This window comes from Eulemur rufifrons, chromosome 9 (genome assembly GCF_041146395.1).
Source record: "Eulemur rufifrons isolate Redbay chromosome 9, OSU_ERuf_1, whole genome shotgun sequence".
In the NCBI taxonomy this organism is placed as follows: Eukaryota; Metazoa; Chordata; class Mammalia; order Primates; family Lemuridae; genus Eulemur; species Eulemur rufifrons.
Window position 1 is genome coordinate 55,611,957 of NC_090991.1, and position 20,701 is coordinate 55,632,657.

At 61.2% G+C, this 20,701-nt stretch overlaps 3 protein-coding genes across 7 annotated transcripts; all 3 read right to left on the reverse strand.

Moving 5' to 3' along the window:
• Window positions 1-4,372: 4,372 nt before the first annotated feature.
• MAFG (MAF bZIP transcription factor G) lies at window positions 4,373-9,238 on the reverse strand. Its single transcript, XM_069483016.1, has 3 exons — window positions 9,077-9,238; window positions 5,040-5,103; window positions 4,373-4,952 (listed from the first exon to the last, which is right to left on the reverse strand). The coding sequence occupies exons 2-3, from the start codon at window positions 5,073-5,075 to the stop codon at window positions 4,500-4,502; spliced, it is 489 nt and encodes a 162-aa protein (XP_069339117.1). The 5' UTR covers window positions 5,076-5,103; window positions 9,077-9,238; the 3' UTR covers window positions 4,373-4,499.
• A 2,815-nt stretch (window positions 9,239-12,053) lies between these two features.
• PYCR1 (pyrroline-5-carboxylate reductase 1) lies at window positions 12,054-16,168 on the reverse strand. Of its 5 annotated transcripts, none has more exons than XM_069481814.1 (7): window positions 15,666-16,168; window positions 15,405-15,475; window positions 14,530-14,709; window positions 14,088-14,309; window positions 13,780-13,872; window positions 13,452-13,615; window positions 12,054-12,565 (listed from the first exon to the last, which is right to left on the reverse strand). In XM_069481814.1, the coding sequence occupies exons 1-7, from the start codon at window positions 15,730-15,732 to the stop codon at window positions 12,400-12,402; spliced, it is 963 nt and encodes a 320-aa protein (XP_069337915.1). In that variant the 5' UTR covers window positions 15,733-16,168; the 3' UTR covers window positions 12,054-12,399. The 5 variants fall into 5 exon arrangements, with proteins under 5 accessions (XP_069337915.1, XP_069337913.1, XP_069337916.1 ...); XM_069481812.1 differs by having other exon boundaries at window positions 14,088-14,306; window positions 15,666-15,800; XM_069481815.1 differs by lacking the exon at window positions 14,088-14,309 and having other exon boundaries at window positions 15,666-15,800.
• Window positions 16,169-19,777: 3,609 nt separating this feature from the next.
• MYADML2 (myeloid associated differentiation marker like 2) lies at window positions 19,778-20,701 on the reverse strand. Its single transcript, XM_069481817.1, has one exon. The coding sequence runs from the start codon at window positions 20,699-20,701 to the stop codon at window positions 19,778-19,780; it is 924 nt and encodes a 307-aa protein (XP_069337918.1).

The following is a 20,701-nucleotide window of genomic DNA, read 5'->3' on the forward strand; positions in this document are numbered from 1 at the left end:
CCCGCGCGCCGGCGCATGCGCGCGCCGGCCCCGCCCAGCCCCGCCCACCGCGCGGCCCAAAGAAGCACCTGCCAGTCTCTTTAAAAGGTGTTTATTGATCATATACAAAATAAAGAAAACCTTATATATCACAAACATACACTATGTACAGCAATAAATACCCGGGGGGCCAGGCCCAGTGCTGCCCCTCCTGGACAATAATTTAGCAATAAATACTGCGCAGGGCAGGGGTAGGGCACCCAGGCCACCGCCCTGCCCCAGGTCAGGCCCCTGACCTCCCTACACGAGGCGCGGGGCCTCGGGTCCCACCTCGCATCCGCTTCTCCGATATTTAACCACCCGACCCCACCCGATCCCAGAGTCCTCCACGCACACCAAACTCCCCTGGCTCCAGCCCTAGGCAGGGCAGGCAGGGGCTGGTAACTCTGCTTGGACCCACCTCTCTGTGCCAGGAGAGCACAGGGCAGCTGGACACACGAGTAGCCCTTGTCCTGTTGCCCTAAGATACCAGGAGAAGGCTTTCTGTACCACTCCCATTTGGTTAAAGGCTTCAGGAACTAGCAGACTGAGAGGATGAGAATAAGGGTGGGGCGGGGACACAAGGTTGCTGGAGGGGCCAAAGCCCAACTGGGGTCACTGAGAACAGGGAGGTCTCACAGTTTATCGGGGACACGCTCTCTTACACTCCAGATCAGACTCAAGGGACACCCACGGCATCAAAGCTGCTGCTCCAGGGGTGGGGTGGAAATGTGTGCCACTGGCCACCAGGCACAGCGCATGCCAGGACACGCCATCGGAGTCTCCTGGGTACGCCCCTACCACTGTGTGGCACTGATTACGCCCTCCAGTCAACAGAAGGCGAAAACACGCCAAAAAGAATTATTCAGTGGCTTCTGGGGAAAAAAAATCGTTAATGTGTTGGTTTCTTTCACCAAACCACAGCCTAAAAAAGTAACTCACAAGATCCCAGATCGGAAACGGTGCAGTAGGCTGTGGCTCCAGCTTCCCATATGTGGATGGGAACTTTGGCCAAGTGGCCACTCCAGAGATGGAGGTGGCAGGGACATAATGAGACCTGATCATTGTCCCCAAACAGGCTGCAGCCACTCAGAACTGTGGGCCAGGCACTGACCACCATTGAGGCTGCTGCTGAATGTCAGAGGTGTACACACAGCCCTGAAGCGTGCAGCAAGAGCAGAAGCCTACAGGGAGGCTTGGCCTCCGGCAGAAACCTCAGCACAGGACACAACCACCATGGAGCACCCACCCTAATGGCAGAGCTGCCTGAGTGGCAGTCAGGAGCCATGGGGAAGTCTCCCTAGGGCTATGTTCTCTAGGAAGGGCTGACCTGTTCCTGCTGGGTTTTTCTCTGAAATCTGAGTGTCCACGTTGGGATAAGGGAGGAGCTGGGGCAAAGTCAAGGTGGGAGGGAACACACACATTATGGTTTACTTAGCGGACAATTTTGAGAGACCTGGCCTTGGCCAAAGCCCTCGATTCGCTGTGTCAGAAAAGTTGAGAAGAAAGAACAACACAACATCCGTACAGTAGGAAAATGGAATTAACAAAGATCAGAAAGACAACAATCACATGTGGACACAGGATCTACTCTAAAGAAATCAAGGGGAAGTGGGTGGAGTGGCCCTGCAGGGCTGGCTGGACAGGGAATGGGAACACTCCCCTAGACCCAAAGAACAGCTGCTCCAAACCCAAAACTCTTGAAAGGAAGCATGGCCTCACAAAGTCCATAAGCTTCCTTTATAAACCAAACCAAGGACCTGCCACTTCTGTACCTATCCTCAAACCCTCCTCCTCTTCCTCACCTACTTCCTCCTCCTGCTTTCCAGGTCTGCAGCCTGGCAGAAGTGCTCAGAGATGGATGACAACCCCCAGCCAGGACAAAAGTGGGGGCCATACAAGGACAGGGAGGGCCTGTCCTCCCCACTCCAACACAGGTCACGACCTTTCCTCACTGATGATTCCAACTCATCGCTGCCGCAACCAACATCAGCAACTCACACCTGGATTCCAGTTAGACAAAACCAGATTGAGGGGAGGGAGGGGAAGTCATTAAGTGACTCAGAGGCAACAGTCACATTTCTATCTGCAGGCTGAGCCAGGTACCAGCAGGAGTGTGTTCTCACACCAGGAGCAGCGAAGCCCACTGATGTGACAAGAGTCAATGGCACACCCTGTCCCCACCTCACAGGCACACTGGGTCAAGCTCTTAGATAAAAGTCCTGCTGCCCATGATGACAAACCCTGTAGGCCGCAGTTTTTTGTCTTATCAGGTCACACTTCTGTGCTTTTCAGGGGTCCAGGGCCCCCAGGGCCCCCAGAGAAGACACCAGCAACCCTGCTGAGAGGCCAAGGCTCGCGTGGCCAGAGACAGGACTGTAGCCTCTTGCGGGTGGGTGGGCAACCCCCTCCCCATCACACGCCTACAAGGAGCTTCCTGAGCCAAGCCTGGAAGGTCAGCAGGCTCTGGGACAGAGAGGTGGGCTCAGCCCCCAGAAAGAAGTACCTCCAAAACCCAGCAGCTGATCCCTGGAAGACACAGATCCCTAAGGGAGGCGGAAGAAGGGCCTGAAGCCAAGAGCTGCCAGCGTGGACAAGTGGAGAAGCGGCCCAAGACTGGGCCCTGGAGATCGTAGCCCTTGTCTGCACTGGTGGAGACGCCCCCAGGCCCTCAGAGTGAGTCAGGGACAAGGAAGAAGTGGCCGCCTCAGGGGGGTCTCCCACCACTCTGCCTGGGAAGCACCACCTTGCAGCATGGAAACAGTTCAGGGATAAGTGGGCCCCTGGGGTTCCTTGGCTGAGGCCCCATGTGAAGCCTACAAGAACAAAGCTGAGGCCAGAGGAAGACAGCGGGGAAAGCTTGGCCAGGGCCCCCTGGGCACCCACAGTGACTCCTTGGTCCCTGCAACGCCACCACCCGAGGCCAGAGGTGGTGAGTGTGGAAGCAGCATGGGAGCCCCCAAATGGCCCCCTAATTTCACCTTCTCTGCCACTGGACCAGCCCAAGCCCTAGACTCACACTACATCAAGGCTCAGCATGGGTGGGAGGGGCAGAGCCCCACGTCTGACTTCCTGGGCTGGGGACACAGATCCCCAACGTCCCACATAGCAGGCGCTGCCCGGCAGCCCAGCCCAGCCCAGCCCGGGTCCGGCAAGCCAGCAGAAGCAAAAACACAACTAAATCCAAAAAACACAGGAAAACAGACACAAGAAGTGACACTCACAGGTCAAAGGTCACCAGAAGCACCAGCACTTCACGGCTGCACAAAACCTCACCAGGCACGGACGACACCACGGCACCGGCAAGAGACGGAAGCAGGAAGGGCGAAGGAGTAAGTCACTTTCGGTACAATTGCAAAAGATATCAAAGAGGACGGCCTCTGGTCGGCTCACGGCTTGGCTTTTTTTTGTCTTTTTTAAACTAAGTTTTATAAATAACGTCTGATAACTCTGTGTATATAAAAACTAAACTCCAACAGCCACAAAGAGTTGTCCATGAGTTTACAAGAAAGGGATTTTTTTTGTTTTTTTTTGTTTTTTTAAACTAGCAAAGTTTCTAATATACTTTCTTCCCTTTTCCATTTATATGGTCAAATGTTCTTCTTGCTTGTTCTTTTTTTTTTTAAAGACAGTTTTATAAATACTCTGCAGCTCTTTTCTTCCTTTAGCTTTTAAACATATAATTTAATAACTTCGTAAAAGGAACTTCTCTCTTTTAAATAAAGGGCTATATAACCACACAAATAGGTCATGTAAACAGTGACACGGGACCCATCGCAGGACACACGGGACACACCCTTCACGTAAGCTCACAACCAGTGATTTGGTCTCGTTCAGCGCAACGGGTCAGGCTCAAGTGCCGCAGACCCTGGCCCCTAGCCACACACACCCCCAGCGGCTGCTGTACCCAGGCTGGTGGCACACCCGCACAGGACACTCACGGACACCCTACTCTTCAGAGCAGAGCCCATCTCTTTCGGCTGGGCTGAGCTGCCTGCCCCCTCTCAGCCCAGCAGCCACCCGAGCGTGGAGGGCAGACAGGAGCCCTCCCCACTCAGGGACACGCAAGGCCGGGGGGCTTGCTGGGTTGTGCGAGCACTTGCTCCTCCATTCTCACAGTGCCGGCTCTGGACTCGAAGCCTGCATGGCCTTGGTACAAAGGGGGTTAGGGGCAACCCCACGTCACCGCCAAACTGACCAATCCCAACGTACAAAACACACTACGACAACTAGATCAAAGGGGCTCAGCCCAGTGCCCCTGGGGTGCAGGTTGTGCTTTGCAGGGAATGAAGGAGGGGGAGGGGTGGGAGGGGAGAAGGGAGCGAAGGGAAGGGAAGGGAGGGGAAGGGAGGGGAGGGGAGGGGAGGGGAGGGGAGAGAAGAGGAGAGGAGAGGGGAAGGGAAAGAGAGACGGGGCTGCCGAATTCACCATGCGCCTAGTGGCCCCTCGAAGACCCGCCTGGGCAAACACGCCTCGCATCCCTACGACCGGGCGTCCGTCTTGGACTTTACTATTGTGATGACACTGGTGGCGGCCACCTTGCCAGGGACGAGGGGCCCCAGGCCAGTGGCAAGGGGGCCCCGGGCCGGTGCCACAGGGCTACGGGCCACGGTCCTGGCGAAGTTCTGCAGGGCCTCGTACTTGGAGCGCAGGGCGTCGAGCTCCAGCTTCATGCTTGCGTTCTCGGAGGCCAGCTTCTCCACCTCCTGCTGTAGCTCCGCCTTCTGCTTCTCCAGCTCCTCCTTCTGGGTCACCCGCTTCACACGGCAGCTGGCGGCGTAGCCACGGTTCTTGAGCGTGCGCCTGCGCTGCTTCAGCTGGATGATCTCCTCCTTGGACAGGCCCCGCAGGTGCTGGTTCAGCTCCCGCACCGACATGGTCACCAGCTCCTCATCCGTCAGGCTGGTGCCATTCTCACCCGGCTCCCGCTTCACCTGGGGGTGGCACAGCACACAGGTCACGGCCAGGCAGGGACGCCTCCCCATGCCACTGAGCCCAGAACACCCTTCCCTGCTGCTCACCTTCAAGGCCTTGTTTCCTTTATTGGGGGTCGTCATAACCCGGGGGCACAGCGAGCAGGCACTCCTGCAAGACACGGAGCGGAGGTCAGGACCCCAGAGACCACTCCAGTTCACACTCTCTCTCTCTCTCTCACACACACACACACACACACACACACACACGGGCCTGCTGCCCAGGTGCCCAGCCCCCAATACCTGGTCAGAGGACAGCCCTTGGCCTTGCCTCTCCCAAGCTGAGCTTCTCCCTGCCCACCCTGCCACTAGGGAACCAGGTGGGACGTCAGGAAGGCCAGATGGGGGAAGGGGAACTGAAGGCTGAAAGGGAAGCAGAGCAAGACAAAGGGGCTGGGGGAGAGATTAGGAGGACTAAGATACGGGAGGGGCAAGCCTAGAAGGAAGCCGGGAGCTTTAAAAATAACCCCAGTGCTGCCCCAGAGCTCGGCTGTTCCTGGCGAGTCACGCTGACTCAGCACATCGCCGCCTCCCTCACCGGGCGCTGGCACTCCCCAGGCCCGCCAGCCAACAGCGTCCCAGGAGGGCCGCAGTCCTACAGCCTGGCCAACAGCAGGGACCCTGTGCCTGCATATTCCAGCGTCCTACCTCCTAGAGCTGCCTCCCCTAAGCCAGCCTGGGACAAAGTCCCCACTCCCTTGGAGGCTCAGGGGGACTGTCCCCACCAGGGACTCAGCCAGAGAGGAAGATGCGGGGCAGTTCTGATTCTCCCAGAATCTTCTAACTCTGAAGAGGTGGGAGTGGGTTGCCCAGCAAGTCTGGCTGTGTTGGCAGGATTGGCTGGGGAGTTCCCCACCTTGGAAGCAGCAGGCAATCCAGCTAGGAGGAGTCTGGCCCGAGGCCCCTCCGGCCCTCTCTGTCCACTCCTCCACTGATGGAGTAACCATCCTGCCACACTGGGTTGCAGCATCTTGCACCCTGCCCCACCCCACCCAGGGTGTTTCACAAGGGCCCACGACTGGCCCCTGGGACCTGCTCAGCTGGAGGCAGGGGTGGTCAGCCCCTCTGGTCACTGACTGTGCTCTGGCCCCTGCCCAGCTTGGTGCCCACAGGGCCAGGGAACAAGAAAAGGGTTGGGAGGCCGGACCAGACAGTCACCTGCCACCCATTCAGTTGCCCCTCCAGCCCCCGACCTCACATTCTGCTTTCTGAAGCCCTGCCAAGGACAGCTCCTCCCAGAAACCTTTCTGGGATTATGGGCTCAGTCCAGTCCCCACTAGACCCTTGGGCAAAGACTCCCCCACCACCATGCTCCTTTCCCGGTTAGAGGCAGGCAGGAACGTGGCTGGAAGACAAGACATACTGCAGTCTCCTCCTGAGGAGCTGAGTGCTTCAGGCAATTCTGGCCTAGGGTGGAGGGTTCTCCCCTCATCAGCTGCGGCTGAAGTGTGGGCTGGCTAGGTGGAAGCCTAGGTTCCCACCAGGTAGAGACTCCACCTGACCCGGCCTTGCACCAGGAGGTGGGCTATGGGCAAAGAGTAGGGAAGGAAGCCAAAGACATCTCCCCACTGCCAGGCCACCAGGAGCCTCAGACACAAGACCCCAAGGCTCCAGCCACCAGATTCTTCTAGATCAAAGGAAGAGGAAGACCCAAGCTGGAGGGGAGAAGGTCCTCTGGAGGTGTCTTTCCTGCAAGCTGGCCCCATGCCTCCCCTCAAAGCCAAGCCCTGAGGGCCTCCCCAGCCTGGAGCACAAGTCTGGGTGGAGGGACCTGCTCTGGCACTAGCTTCCCCCCCCATAACCCCCCCACCCGACTGCTATGCACAATGATATAATGGTGACTTCCTGAAGAGATCACACAGAAAAGTGCCGAGTGAGGCGGCTGGGAGCTGAAAAGTGCCTCCTCGACAGATTTCGCCCTGCGCAGAAGGCCTGAACTCAGCACAAGTGCAGCCAGTCGCCTCCTAATCAAAGGTGTGTGTGTGTGGGTGCGCCGTGGGGGAGGGGCACAGCTAAGCAAGCCAAGGCCTCCCGCCTCCTGGCCTGGCCTCTGCAACCCTGGGATTCACACTGCCCAGGCAGAGACAGCCGAAGGGGACAGCTGGGAGGGAAGCCCAGGGCACCTCCTGAAATCAAAGGAAGGGGATCCCACAAGCCAGATCAAGAAGCTGGCCTCCTACCTCAGCCTACCTCCTGGGACTGAAGGCTGGTCAGAGCTGGGGCCCTGTCATCCTTCACCCTCTTCTACCCCGGAGGCAGAGCCCACCTCATGGAGGAGGCACTCAGGCTGAGAGTAGGAAGGGAAGGAGCTTTGGGCAGCTCCATCCCCTTCTGCTGGGGCATGGACACTGGGCAGGAGGCCAGCCTGCTTGCCTTGCTCCTTTGTCCTGGGCTGCAGACCCCAGCAGCCAGAACTCCAGACTAGGTATGGCCTTGACACTATGGCACCCAGGGGCAGGTGGGGCTCACTCTTGCCTGCCCTCCACACCCACCTCCTCTAGAAGCCCTCAGATACCAAAAGTCACTCTTTGAAAAGAATTTAAAACTTCATTTCCAATGAAGCCTAAGTGATTGAGAAGGCTTCAGGAAACACCTCTCCAGGACCCTGCATATTCCAAGAGCATAAAATTCCAGCCCAGAGATCAAGTGAAGTGCTAAAACATCTAGCATCTATAAGCCCAGGGTCCAGTGAGAGTGTGTTTGAGTGTGTGCTGCCTGTGTGCTGGGGAGGCCATCCTAAAGGCAAACCACAGGGTCAACCTAACCTAGTTATAAACTCCTCCTAGGAACCACACAAATGCCTCAGGATGGGGGCTCTGGCCACACCACCCTCGATTGTCATTTCCTTAGAGTCCTGGGCCAGACACCCAGCAGGGTCACACTCTCTTTGCTAACTTCACGAAAAGACACCACCTCAGGTGCATACAATTTTGGCATGACCGGGAGCTGCATTCTGCCACCCGGTGCCCTCCATACCAGCCCATCGGCTGCACCCTCAAAGCTCCCACCACCTGCAGCCTCAACCCAGAGGCCAAGGCAGCTGGGGAGAGAGGGAGGACTGCTCCCCTGCTGTCTACACTTGATTCTCCCTGCTAAGTCCCGCTGCTTTCTCCTCGCCCTGCCCACTGTCACCCAGGACTTTCCCCCACTGCCTTCTTGTCTGGCTAGGGGCTGCCGGGCCGGCCCAGCCAGGCCAGTCACAGGGAAAGCCTACTTCCCCGCCCGGCCAGCACAGCCCACCTAAGCTCCTCCCCTCCTTTCACTCAGGGAACTATTTCCCAGTTTGGGAAACCGCCCCAGACCGCGACCAGGACCAGCTGCCTGAGAAGAGCTGCCTGGGAGGGCGCGGACAGGCTTCACCTTCGGCCCCGGGAGAAAACCCGCCACGAGTCCCCTCCACTTACTTCCTCCTGCTGCACTCTGGCTCAAGTAGCGCGCGCGGCCCAAACTTGCACCGGCGGCCCGGGCCCCAGGGCCCGACCCCTCCGCCCCAGCCCCACGCGCGCCCGCCCCCCAGCCGGCCCTTCAGTCCCCGAGGCCCTCGCGCCTTTCCCCCCCGGCACCAGCTCGAGCATCGAGTGACCTCATGCTGATGACTCAGCAAGTCTCCCCCGGGTCCTGGCACGCGAGTGACGGAGCCGAGCCGGGGCGAGCGGGGTCTTCCCGGCTGCCCCCCGCGCGCCGCCTGCCCCTCCCCGGCCGCGCCAAAGACCCTTGCGCGCGGGCAGCGCCGACGCGGCCACCTGAGGAATCCGCGGTGCGGGGCCCGGCCCCCGCGCGGACCCCGGGGCGCCCCGCTCGGCCCCACCCTTTCCTCCCGCCGCCCCGGCCGCCCCTCCCCCAAGACGCCCGGGCCTCCGCGAGTCGGCTCCGTACACGCCCGGCCCGCGCGCCGCCGCCGCCGCCCGCGGCCCACCGCGGCACCCGGGCGGCAGGGCCGGGGCCGGCTCCCGGCCGGCGGGGAAAGCGAGGCACAGGCCGCCGGCAGGTGCGCGCAGATCCAGAGCCAGGACCCCGCCGCCCTCGGCGCCGCGGGAGGAGCCCGGCCCCCGCCCCTCGGCCCGCCGCCCCCCATCGGCACTTACCACACTGCGGGCCCGGCGGGCCGAGGTCGGCGGGACGAGGCCGCGCGCTCCGAGGCCGCGCGGGGCGGGGGCCCGCGCGAGGGGTCCGGGCCCGGGGCTCGGGGGTGCTGGCCGCCTGGCGGGCCGGGCCGAGCGCGCTGGGAAGGCCGGGCCGGACCAGGCTCGGGATCCGCCACCGCCACCGCCGCCGCCGCCGCCGCCGCTCCACAGACGTCACATGATGTTTGGTCACGTGGGCTCCATTCATGAAGCGGCGACGCGGCCGGCGGGCGCTTAAAGGGGAAGGCGGAGCGGCCGGGGACGGGGCGAGCGGGTCGCACTGCGCCTGCGCGTCCCGGCGCCGTCGCCCCTGGCAACGAGCCTCGCGCTGGGGCTGGCTCTCGCTGGCCTGGCCTGAGTCCTGAGCTCCCGACCCTCGAGGCTGTTGAGTTCTTGCCGCCCAAGGGCACGACCGAGGCCCAGGGGGCCGGGCGCGGGGGTCCCGCGCTCCGTGGTCCTTCTAGGCTGCAGCACCGAGTCCCGCTTCGCGCTCCGTCCCGCAGAGCGCCGTAGGCCGCGTGGCCCGTCCTCTGCGAGGGCCCGCACCCGGAGTTCGCCGGGGCGGCGCGTGATGGCGCCGGCGGCGGCTGCAGCCAGGGTCGCCGCGTGAACGCACCTTTCCTGTCCTGTTTCTTCAGCGACTGGAACGTGGCACTGGCCCACGTCTGCCTCTGCGCTCTCCGCGCGGGCCCTCGTTGCTGTTGAAAACTAGAGGAGGGCGACCCAGGGAAAGAAGAGAACCTGGAGGGGTACACTTTCCACTTGCAGTTTCTGGACTTCCTACTCACCCCCCTTCCCTTCTCAGGTGTAAGGCCAGGAGGGGTGACCCACCCCGCCAGGCTGTTGAGGGGACAGATAGAGAGGCAGGGACAGACTGTGGGTCCTCACGGGATTCAGTGCCAGTGCATGAACGACCAAGGTATGACAGAGGCCAACCCCAAAAGGCTGGGTGCAAAGGCATCAGAGGCGTCACTTGCCAGCCCCAGCCAGCCCCTTCTCTCTGAGTTCCACAGCACATGTCCCGTGTGCTCAGGAGGGCTGTGTGTGGTTCTTGCCCTTATGTGCTCCTGACAGGAGTAGATAGCCAAAGATCTCTATCTCCCCATCCCCGCACTGGGTGTAGCAGAGCCTCAGAGAAAAGAGGGATTAAATATGCTGGTCGCATGACTTCTGAAATCCTCAACTTTTTTTTTCTTTTTGAGACAGGGCCTTGCTCTGTCACCTGGGCTGGAGTGCAGTGGCGTCATCATAGCTCTACGCAACCTCCAACACCTGGGCTCAAGCGAGCCTCCTTCCTCAGCCTCCCGAGTAGCTGGGACTACAGGTGTGCACCACACACCCTGCTAAGTTCTTTTTACTTTCTGTAGAGATGGAGTCTCACTGTCGTCCAGTCTGGTCTCATCAAACTCCTAAGCTCAAGTGATCCTCCCGCCTAAGCCTCCCAGAATGCTAGAATTAAGGCACGAACCACTGCACCTGGCCATCTCCCCTTAGACTTGAAGGGCTGAATTCTTGTCTCCAAGTGTCCATCCACCCTCCTCATACATACCAAGCCCTACTTCTGCAGTGGCCCCATGGGGTCTCTGGAAACAGGGTCCTGTGGTGAAGTTCCTGGAAACCTCTTCTCAGGATTCCTGCCCATCCCCTCTCCCACCTGCAGGGGAGCCCACTGCAGACACCCAGCCCAGCTCCCCTCATGCTCCTGTGTCCTCTGGAGGGAAGAGGCCTCATCTCACTGTGTACTCAGTACCTGTTGGTTGCCTGGAAAAACGAGCACTCCTGGCCCTTGGAAAGGGCCTGCTGCCAACCCAGCCCTCAGCAGCTCCTCTGTTCTGGTGGGCCTCCCAGAAGGGCTAATCTTGTGTGTCCACTTGACTGGGTGGGCTGCGGGGTGCCCAGATATTTGGTCAAATGTTATTCTGAGTGTTTCTGGAAGGGCGTTTTGCATGACACTAGATTAGATTAACATTTTAATTGGTATGATAGCTTGCCCTCCATAATGCAGGTGAACCTCATGTAATCAGTTGAAGGCACGACTAGACGGAAGGCAGATCCTTCCCCAGCAGGGAGGTTTCCCCAGCAGACTGCCTTCGGGCTTCACCTGCAACACCTGTTGCTCGGCCTGCGGACCTCAGACAGGAGCATCTGCTCCCCCTGCCTGCTGGCCCTCTGGGTTGAACTTGCCAGCTTCTGTAACTGTGTGAACCAATTCCTTAGACTCTAATCTCTCCATATTTGCACGTGTCTGTGTGTGTGTTTTGTTTCTCCTGTCTCTCTGGAGAACCCTAGAACCCCTCTCTAGAGGGTTCCTTCCTCACCAGGAACCTGGCCCTGCCTGGCCTGAGCATGTGGTGAGACATCAGGCTGACAGGTGGGGAGGGTGGAGGATGCAGCGGCTGGTGCCCCTCCCACAGCAGAGCACACCAAGCCCAGCCTGCAGTGCCATCCTCCAGGCAGGCCTCTAACAACTGGGGCCTGGCTGCACCCCACCTTGGGAGTGGGAGACTCTCAGCCTCACTGGCTGCCACGCGACCTCGGGGCTCTGGGGTGTGGGTCACTGGCTCAGCCTCTAGTATCCAATCCTCTAGCGTAGGTAGAGGCCTCCCTCCATGCGTGGCAAACAAAGAAGTCGGGGCACTGAGAGCTGGAAACCAATTTATATAACCTACAGGGCTGGAGTGACAGCATCCCGCCAGTTGGGCCAGGAACGGGATGGTGGCTTGAGTGCTGGTGGCTGCAAGAAGTTCATCGGTTATCTGAGGAGCCCTTTTCTCAAATGTTCCATGGGATCACGGGTGCCTGGCAACTGGCCAAGAAGAGCCATGGTCCCTTGTGCCTGGGACCCTCTGGGCCCCGTGCAGGAAGGACAGGCAAATCCCTGTGAGTGGGGGCAGGGAAGGGGCAGCAGGGGTGGGGAAGAGCCAGGCCCGAGCCAGCAGACACTGGAGGTAAGAATGGGTGAAGACCCTCCAGGTCTCCTGAGCTCCCAGAGGAAGGGGGTCCTGACTTGGTTTGGGGGCAGAGGAAAAGGGAGGCTGAGGTCAGAGAATCCACCTCTGTTCTCTGTTCTGGGCTGGGAAACACTTGGAGACCTGGAGATTTCCAGTGGGAAATGAGCCAGGTCACTGGCTCAGACCCCAGCTGACCCCTGAGCTGATCAGGGCCATAGGTGGCTGGCCACTGTGGGGATGCTCCACATAGCCTAGCTGGAGACCTCCAGCACAGGAACTTTGAGTGAGAAGAGCAGAGAAAGTGGAGGCAGGATGATGGGCAGGCCGGACACATCAGTCCTTCTTGCCCGCTGGGGCCAGACTGCGGGGGAACAGCTTGGTTTGGCCAGAAGGGGACAAAGAGGCCTCCGCAGGGGAGTCCAGCTTCACCTTATCTAGGACAGTCTTCTTGATGGCGGCTGGCGAAATCTTCTCCTGGTCAGCCATGGACTGCAGCTCCCTGGAGAGGCAGTGAGGAGTTGGTCCGGGGCTCTCCCTCCTTCTGGAGCCCAAGTGTGCCCCACGGAAGAGGGAGCAAAGCACACAGCACCCAGTGCCTGCTGGGCCAGGGGGTGCCTGTGTTGTCATCCCACCTCCGGGCCTTTGTTCCTGCAGTCCCTCTGCCAGCTACACCCTCCCCGACATCATGCTAGCGCAGGGTCCCCACACCTACCCACAGTGCCCCCAGAACCAAGCCCTCTTCACCAATTATGGGACATGTGCTCATGCCTGTGTCCCAAGGGCTGGTGCGAGGCAGGCAGGCCTGGCGAGCTCTCTCATGGCCATCAGGCAGGGGCACTCAGGGGTGTCTGGACTGGAGAGTGGCCACGTGATAAGGAAGATGCCCTGTCCACCCTGCACCCTGACCTGGGGACAGCAACTCCCAGCTGCAGGATCCCAGGCAAGACACCAAGCTCTCTCCCCGCTGCCCTTTGGTTTTCTTCCAACTTTCACTGAGCTCCCCTCGTGCCAGGACGTCTAATTCACTCAATCCCTGGCAAGGCCAGGAGGAAGGTGTTGCAACCAGGCCCACAGAGGGTCCCTAACATGCCTGGCTACCACACAGGTCCAGCTCCCTGGCTTGTGTGGTCATCCTGGCCATGATGACAATGAAACTGTAGGGGCACCGGGGACGCCCAGAGGAGGCTGCCTGTCACCTCTGTGAACATCCCCTCCTCAAAGAATGATGGAAGGTAGCGAGGGCACTGCAAGCTGTAACCTGGGGAACCAGGACTGGGCCAGAACTCAACAAAAATCTGCTGAGTGAATGACTGGGCAGACAGGTGCAAGACCAAGGGCTCCACTCCACTGGACAGGTGGCTGGGAGCGGGTCACCGGGTGCCCACCGTGTCCGGATGCAGGAGGCCTCCACAGCGTTGATGAGCAGGGAGCGGAAGCCCCCACTCTCCAGCACGTGCAGGGCGTGGATGGTGGCCCCGCCAGGAGAGCAGACGTTGTCCTTGAGCTGGCCTGGGTGCTGTTCTGAGGCCAGTAACATCTTGGCAGCACCCTGCAGCCAGAAAGAGGTTGATAGCTGTGGGGCACCCACCTGCCTCTGCAGGGCACTGCCCCCAGCCACCACAGCACCCACCACCTCCCCACCCACCGCCCCGAGCGCAGCCTCGGGGCCCTACAAGGAGCAGCCTCCACAAGAGGGTCAGGAAACAAACTGACCAGTAGGGCCTGAGCCCCGAGGCGGACTGCCAGGCGCCTTGGAAGCCCCATCTTCACGCCCCCATCGGCCAGGGCATCCAGAGCTGTGAACGCCTGTGGGGGGAAAAGGCCCCTGAACCACTGTCCTGGGCCTCTCCTCTGTGCAATGCCCTTGGGGCCTGGGGCAGGGAGGAGGGGGAGGAAGAGGGCAAAGCACCAGTTCCCACAGCCTCAGAGCCTTCACAGCGCCGCCCCCGCCCAGGGAGCAGGGACAGATGTACAGAGGTCCTAGGAAGTGCCCACTGCCACCAGCTGCCCACAGTCCTCACATAGGCAGGGCCACTGCCACTGAGCCCCGTGACAGCGTCAATTAGGTCCTCTTCCACCTCCGTGCAGAAGCCCACACTGCCCAGGAGCTGCTCGAGGAGCTGGCCGTCCTCCACCTGGGCGTGTGTGCCCGTGGCGTACACGGTGACCCCCTCTCGCACCACAACTGGGGTGTTGGTCATGCAGCGGATGACCTTGGGGGCTGGCTGGAACACCCTCAGCTTCTGGAGGAGAAACCAGCTATGTCTACCCTGGCCTCAAGTGTGGCGTGTCTACACAGTCCCCCCCGCCCCTGCAAAGTCCTGAGTTCTGCTGTGGGTCAGGTCACTGTACCCCTTTCACAGAAGAGAACTGAGCCTCGAGAGAGCCAAGGCACCTGCCCACTCTGCGGCACGCGCTTGCACCCCTCCCCAGACCCTGCCAGGCCCAGCCCTCAGAGCCCACCTTCTCAATGGAGCTGATGGTGACCCCAGCCGCGCAGGACACCACAATGTGCCTGTCCTCAATGTTGGCGCCAATCTCGTCCAGGATGAAGGGAATGATGTGCGGCTTCACGGCCAAGAACAGCACATCACTGTGCTGTACTGTCTCTTTGTTGTGGGGTGTCAGGTTCACCCCCAGCTTCTGTGAGGGGGGCCAAGGTGGGCTGAGCCTGCTCCTGTGGCTGGCTGGCCGCCCCCCGCCCCCGCCTCGCCCTCCCAGTTTCCCCCAGCCATGAACCCTGCATGGAAAACAGTAGAGGCTCTGACCCTCCCTCAACTACCCTTCCTACCCAGAAATGGAGAAAGCTTCCTGCTCTGGAATGTGTCCCTTTTGCGGACAAAAAAGGAACACTCCATCTATGTCACAGCCCTGGCTTGCCCCAACCTGGACTGCAGCCCCCTCAGACCCCCAGCCTCCAGGTGTGGTGGTGGTGTCCAGCTAGGTGGCTGCCCACCCTTGGATCGGAAACCCTGCCCAGCCTTGGCAAACCAAAGCTGTGCTCAGTTCCAGGTGTGCTGTTGGGCCTCTAGGCTGTGGCCCCAGAGGACCCCTGCTCAAACTGTAAGCCTGTGCAGGGAACCCCATTCCAACCAACACCCCCTCCATCAGGAGTACACCTGCCTACCACCCAGGTCCCAGAGAGCCTCCCACAACAGCCACAGGCGGGGCAAGGAGGGTCTGCTCAACACCCCAGCCAAGGTCCCTGCTCACTACGGTAGGGCTGCAGCACCTCCCCGCTCCTGGACCTCCACTGTCAGGAGGGTCACACCCCACCACCACTCTGGCCGGCCCTGTAGAGACTCAGCCTTCCTGCCTGTCCTCCAGCCTGCACCTACCCTGAGAGCAGACACCGTAGCCAGGTCCATGTCTGGGGAGCTGGCCATTATCTTGTGGGCAGCCAAGACACCTGTGGGGGTCACAGTTCCTCCCTCAGGGCCAGTTCTGGCCTCCCTCCCCCACATTCCCAAGAAGAAGAGTGGAGATAAATCCCACCTCCCCCTCCTAACCAGCCCCAAACATATGGAACCTGCCTTTTCCCACAGGACTGGCCCTGTGACCCACACCCCACGCAGCGCCCACCCAGGCCCGCGGCCTACCTGCTGCTGTGAAGCCCTTGGCCAGGGCAAAGGCCAACTGGCCAGCCCCAATGAAGCCCACGCTCATGATGTCCAAAGGCCCCCTGCCCACAGCCCTCAGCGCTGGCACGGCTCTGCGGGGACAACTGCGGGGCGAGACCGGGCGGGACGGAGAGCACGTTCGGTGGGCAGTGTTGGGCTCCTCACTCCCTGGCGGCCGCGCGCCCCCCGCCCCGGCCCCGCCGGTCTGCTCCAACTTTCCCCTTTTCGCCCAACAGCCCCGCCCGGTAACTGCGCCAGGCCCCCCGCCCACAGCTGCCTGCTGACAAGGGTCAGACCCCTCCGGAGGGGTCCAGGCGCCGAATGGTGGCGCCCCGGGGAAGGGGGAAGAGCCGGCGAGGACCCGGCGCCCGGGGGGCCTCCGTCCGGACTCGGTCTGGACCCCGCTCCGCCCGAGCAGGGGGCGCCCACGCGCATCTCCTTCTGCCCCGCGGCCGCCGCCCGCCAGGCCCAGGCCCCGGACCCCAGCCCAGCTACCCCGCGCAAGACGCCCAGCCGCTGCTCCCACCACGCTGCGCCCGCCACGCCGGCCACGCGGCACCGCGTCCGACAGCCCCGCCCCCGCCGCCTCAGCCAATCAGGAGGTGCGGCTGCTGGGCGCCGGCCAATTGCGAGCTGCGGCGGCGCCTGAGGCAGTTGCATCATCCGCGCCCCCGCCCCCGCCGCGGCTGATCAGCTTGGCTACTACGCGCGCCCTCCGCGGTTCCCAGGCCCGCGACCCCGGAACATGCGCCCCGCAGACATGCGTCTCCCGGCGCGCCCCCCGGACCCGTGCCTCCCCCGGCTACCTCCGGACACGAGCCCCTCGGACTCACGTCTCCCGCCCCCCCCCCGCGACCCTCGGACACGCGCCCCCCCACCCCGGGACCCGCACGTGGGGGCTGAGGGCTCCGAGCGAAGGGGGCGGCCCGAGGGACCCTGCGAGGAGCTCCTCACGCGGGGCTCTTCCGTGCGTTCCGGCAGGGGTCCCTGCGCTGGTGCTACGCTCGCGGGAATCAATACCTTTCAGCAGCGCCATCATTTACAACGTTTTCTTTTTTTTCTTTTTGCTTATTTTGGGAGGGTGTAGGGTCAATAAATAATTTGCAGGGGGAAACATTAAAATATGTCACTATTTTGATACTGCATTTTGTCTTTTTTTTTTTTTTTTTTTGAGACAGAGTCTCACTCTGTTGCCCCGGCTAGGGTGCCATGGCATCAGCCTAGCTCACAGCAACCTCAAACTCCTGGGCTCCAGTGATCCTCCTGCCTCAGCATCCCGAGTAGCTGGGACTACAGGCATGTGCCACCGTGCCCGGCTAATTTTTTCTATATAGTTTTGGTTATCCAGCTAATTTCTTTCTATTTTTTTTAGTAGAGACGGGGTCTCGCTCTTGCTCAAGCTGGTCTCGACCTCCTGAGCTCAAATGATCTGCCCACTTCCGCCTCCCAGAGTGCTAGGATTACAGGTGTGACCCACCGTGCCTGGCCCATTTTGTCATTTTTAAATTTATTTCCTGCACCAGGAGGTTGAATGGAGGTAGTCTAGGTCAGGCCGCGCCATCTAGATCCCCTTATGCCCACCTGGTGCTTTCTAGTCTGTGGAGTCTCAGGTGCAGGGCACCTTCGAGAACGGCACGACTCTGGGCCATTACCCGGATGTGGTGGTCACCTAATGAACAGGAGGCCGGTCCCCTGTGCTCCACCAAATCCCTGACCTCTCCCTGCGGAGCCCGTGAGTTTCACGGAGTCTAAGGCTCTGGTCATTTCCCCTGAGGACACACTCAGAGCATGTGGGTTTTGGGGTGGTCTGGGGTCCTGTCAGAAGCAGGACTAAGGGCAAAGTAAGAAGTGGTCATTGACAGCCCAGCCCCCACCAAGGGCAGAGGTGAGCTGCTTTGTTTTCTGTTGTGTAGAGTTTTAGCTGATATTGCAGCACAGGATTTTAGAATGACAGGCACGTTTCTGCCCTGGAGGCAGGTGATTATCCACCTTGTGACCACCACTGACACTAGGACACTGCTCTAAAGTGACCACATGGACAGCAGTGAGTTTAGTCCCCACCTCCGAGGGAGGAGCTGTGTAAGTGCTTGTCCAGAAAGGACCATCCTCTGGTCCCGGGAGCAAACCGCCCACAGCACTGACTTGGAGGTGAGCTTCCTGCGAGACCTGGGTGTCGCCCTGGGCGCCCTCCCCTCTCTGTCTCTCTCTCAGGACCTTTGAGATTCAGGTTGGATGGGGTGCTGGAGGCAGAAGCCACTGGACAGGAAGGGAGTCCGGGAGAGGGTAACAGAATTTGGGCCAGCAGAGGAAGCACAGGGCAAAGCAGGGTCCCCCCGAGGCTGGTGTCCAGGCCTCCTGGGAGTTGGGGAGCACGTGGTCCATATGTTCCTTTATCACCTGGTTAAATGGTCCCTGACCCCCACCCCTCAGCCAGCAGGGGCCTTCAGGACACCTGCAGACCCAGCAGCTCCCTGCCCCCACCAGGATCTACCATTGAGCCCAAAATACCACCCCTCCACGCAAAGGACATCTGGCCAGACCCTGCTTGTTGGCTGACCGGAGCGTGACCTGCCAGTGAGCAGGTGGAGGTCACGTGTCTCACATGCATGGCACCAGCACAGGTCCTGGCTTGGAGGCCGCACAGCCCATGCTAGGGTCCGCTGCACAGGAGGTGCAGCAACCCCTCTGCCCACGCCCATGCCTGGGACCCCTGGAGACCCCCAGATGGGGGTGAGTGCTCAGGGTCTCTGGGAGGGGGAGGATGAACCGGACCTCCACTCCTCTCTGCCCACCCTGGCCTCAGCCACCCAAAGGCGAGGACACCAGCTGCCCCTCCCTCAGGGGGCAAGCCCAGCCATGCCTGCAGCTCAGAGCGTGGGCACCCCAGGGGCCACTTCCCTCCTCATCCAGGCCCTTTTTCCAAGTGTGCTGGCAAGGGTGGCCCCGGAGGTACAAGTGGCCACAGCCCCTCGGTAGAGACTTCTCAGCCAGAACCAGGGTGCTCGTCCACACTGACATTTATTTCCTGCTCCACAACCTGGGGCCAGTCAATGGCCTGAGGGGCAGCTGTGCTGCTGCCCCCACCCTGGGCTCGGGGTGGCTGGTGGGCCTGCTCTAGGTTGGTCCAGTCCCGGTTCTTATGCAGGAGGAGCTGGCTGGAGCACGGGGGATGCTGGCCCTGGTGGCCGGGCAGCAGGACACTTGAGCAGAGGTGTGCAGTGCCCCCGCTTTGACCCAGAGGCTGCCCCATGCAAGGCCTTTGCCTTGACCAGGCTGCAGCCGAAGCTGCTGTGTCACAGCCGAGGGTGGGCGTCCAGGTGGCCCTGTGACTGGGTTGGAACCAGCTCCTCCTCGGCACGCCATGGTCCTAGTGGTGCTGCTGGCCTCTGCGGGGCCTTCCAGGCTACCTGTGCCACCTACAGCTCAAGGGTCCCCCAGGAGGCAGCCCTGTGAGATACAGCACAGTCCTCCTCTGCTTCCAACGCTGTGGCCACTGGGAGGCTCCCCAGAGGGGGCGAGGCCAGTCCAGATTTCACGGCTGCTGTGCCAGCTGACAGCCTGCAGACAGGGCTCTCCTCCCAGCGTTCCGGAGCTGCCCCTTCACGCCCCTCCCTCAGCTGACTTGGCTCTGGTGCTCTCCTGGGTCCGTTTCCAGCCCTTTCCTGCAAGTCTGGAAGTCGTTTCTTTTTCAACTTGTATTTCCCAGCCTGTGCGTGGTCCCCAGATACTGACAGTTGTACTGAGGCCTCTTAAACTCTTCTAGCCTCAGGGTTTCCAACTGCAAAATGGGTAGTGACAACACTTAAGATTTCCCATGTGGTACAGCGACCTGCGCTGAGCCCAGGGAGGGCTGGGAGATGGCCGGAGGGGGAGAGAGATGGGAGCCTTGGGCTGCGAGAGGGGAGGCTCCGCCCCTCTGCCCTGCCTTGGTGACAAGTGCAGCAGCCAGCAGGTCCCATGGGGCACCGAGTCTGCCCTGCGCCCCCAGCTCCCTCCTGCTTTCTCCCTGAGGTCTCTGTTCACCCGGCTCAGCCTCACAGTACCTGGTGTCCCCGGCAGAGAGTGCAGGTGGGTAGGCTGCTGCCGCCGGGCTACAGGGTGGGCACAAAGCGGATCCTCTGGGAGTAGGCCAGGTCTGCGACGTAGAGCAGCAGGTTGACATAGGTGAAGACGGCCACCACCAGTTGGCTGTCCCAGGGGCATCTGCCGCGCGGGCAGTCGGGCGGCCGGCCAGGCTCGCCGTACTTGGGGTCGAAGCAGAAGACGGGCCAGATCACGGCGGCACTGAGGTACAGCAGCACAGCCAGGAAGGTGTACACCACCACCAGGCGGTCAAAGGGGAAGCCCAGGCCCCCGGTGTGGCCCATCACACTCAGGGCCACCACGGCCACCGTGGCCAGGAAGCACAGGCTGTAGACGGCCACACACCACTGGGTGGCCGCATAGCGTCCGTAGCGGCTGTCATGAACCAGTGCCCCAAAGATGATGCAGGCCACGAAGGCCTGGACAATCTTGAGCAGCCCTGACACTGTGGCCATGTAGCTGGCCACCTGGCCGGGGCGGGCCCGCGTCAGGGCCACCTCCGTAGCATAGGCCAGGAAGAGGAGCCCAGCGAAGACGCTGGCCGCCAGGCGGAAATCCCTGGTGGCACAGCCGGCGGGTTCAGGCGGGCACTGCCACCGTGTGAAGTACAGCGGGTACACGACCGCGGCCGTGGCGCACAGCAGGGTGGCCAGCATGGCGAAGGCCGCCGTGAAGTTGCCCCAGGAGAGCCGCAGGCAGCCGTGGAGCCGTGTGAACTCGCAGGCCACCACCAGCACGGAGAGGGCGAAGCAGAAGCCCCAGGCAGCCATGCAGAAGGTGCCCTGCACGCCCGAGAAGCCTCCCCTGTGCGCCACCAGGCTGAAGGTGGTGCAGCCGAAGGCCAGCTGCAGCACGCGGGCTGTGCCCACTGGGGACGTCACGGCGCCCAGGTGTAGGTATGCACCCCCGGGGGGCTCCATGGTGCTGCCCAT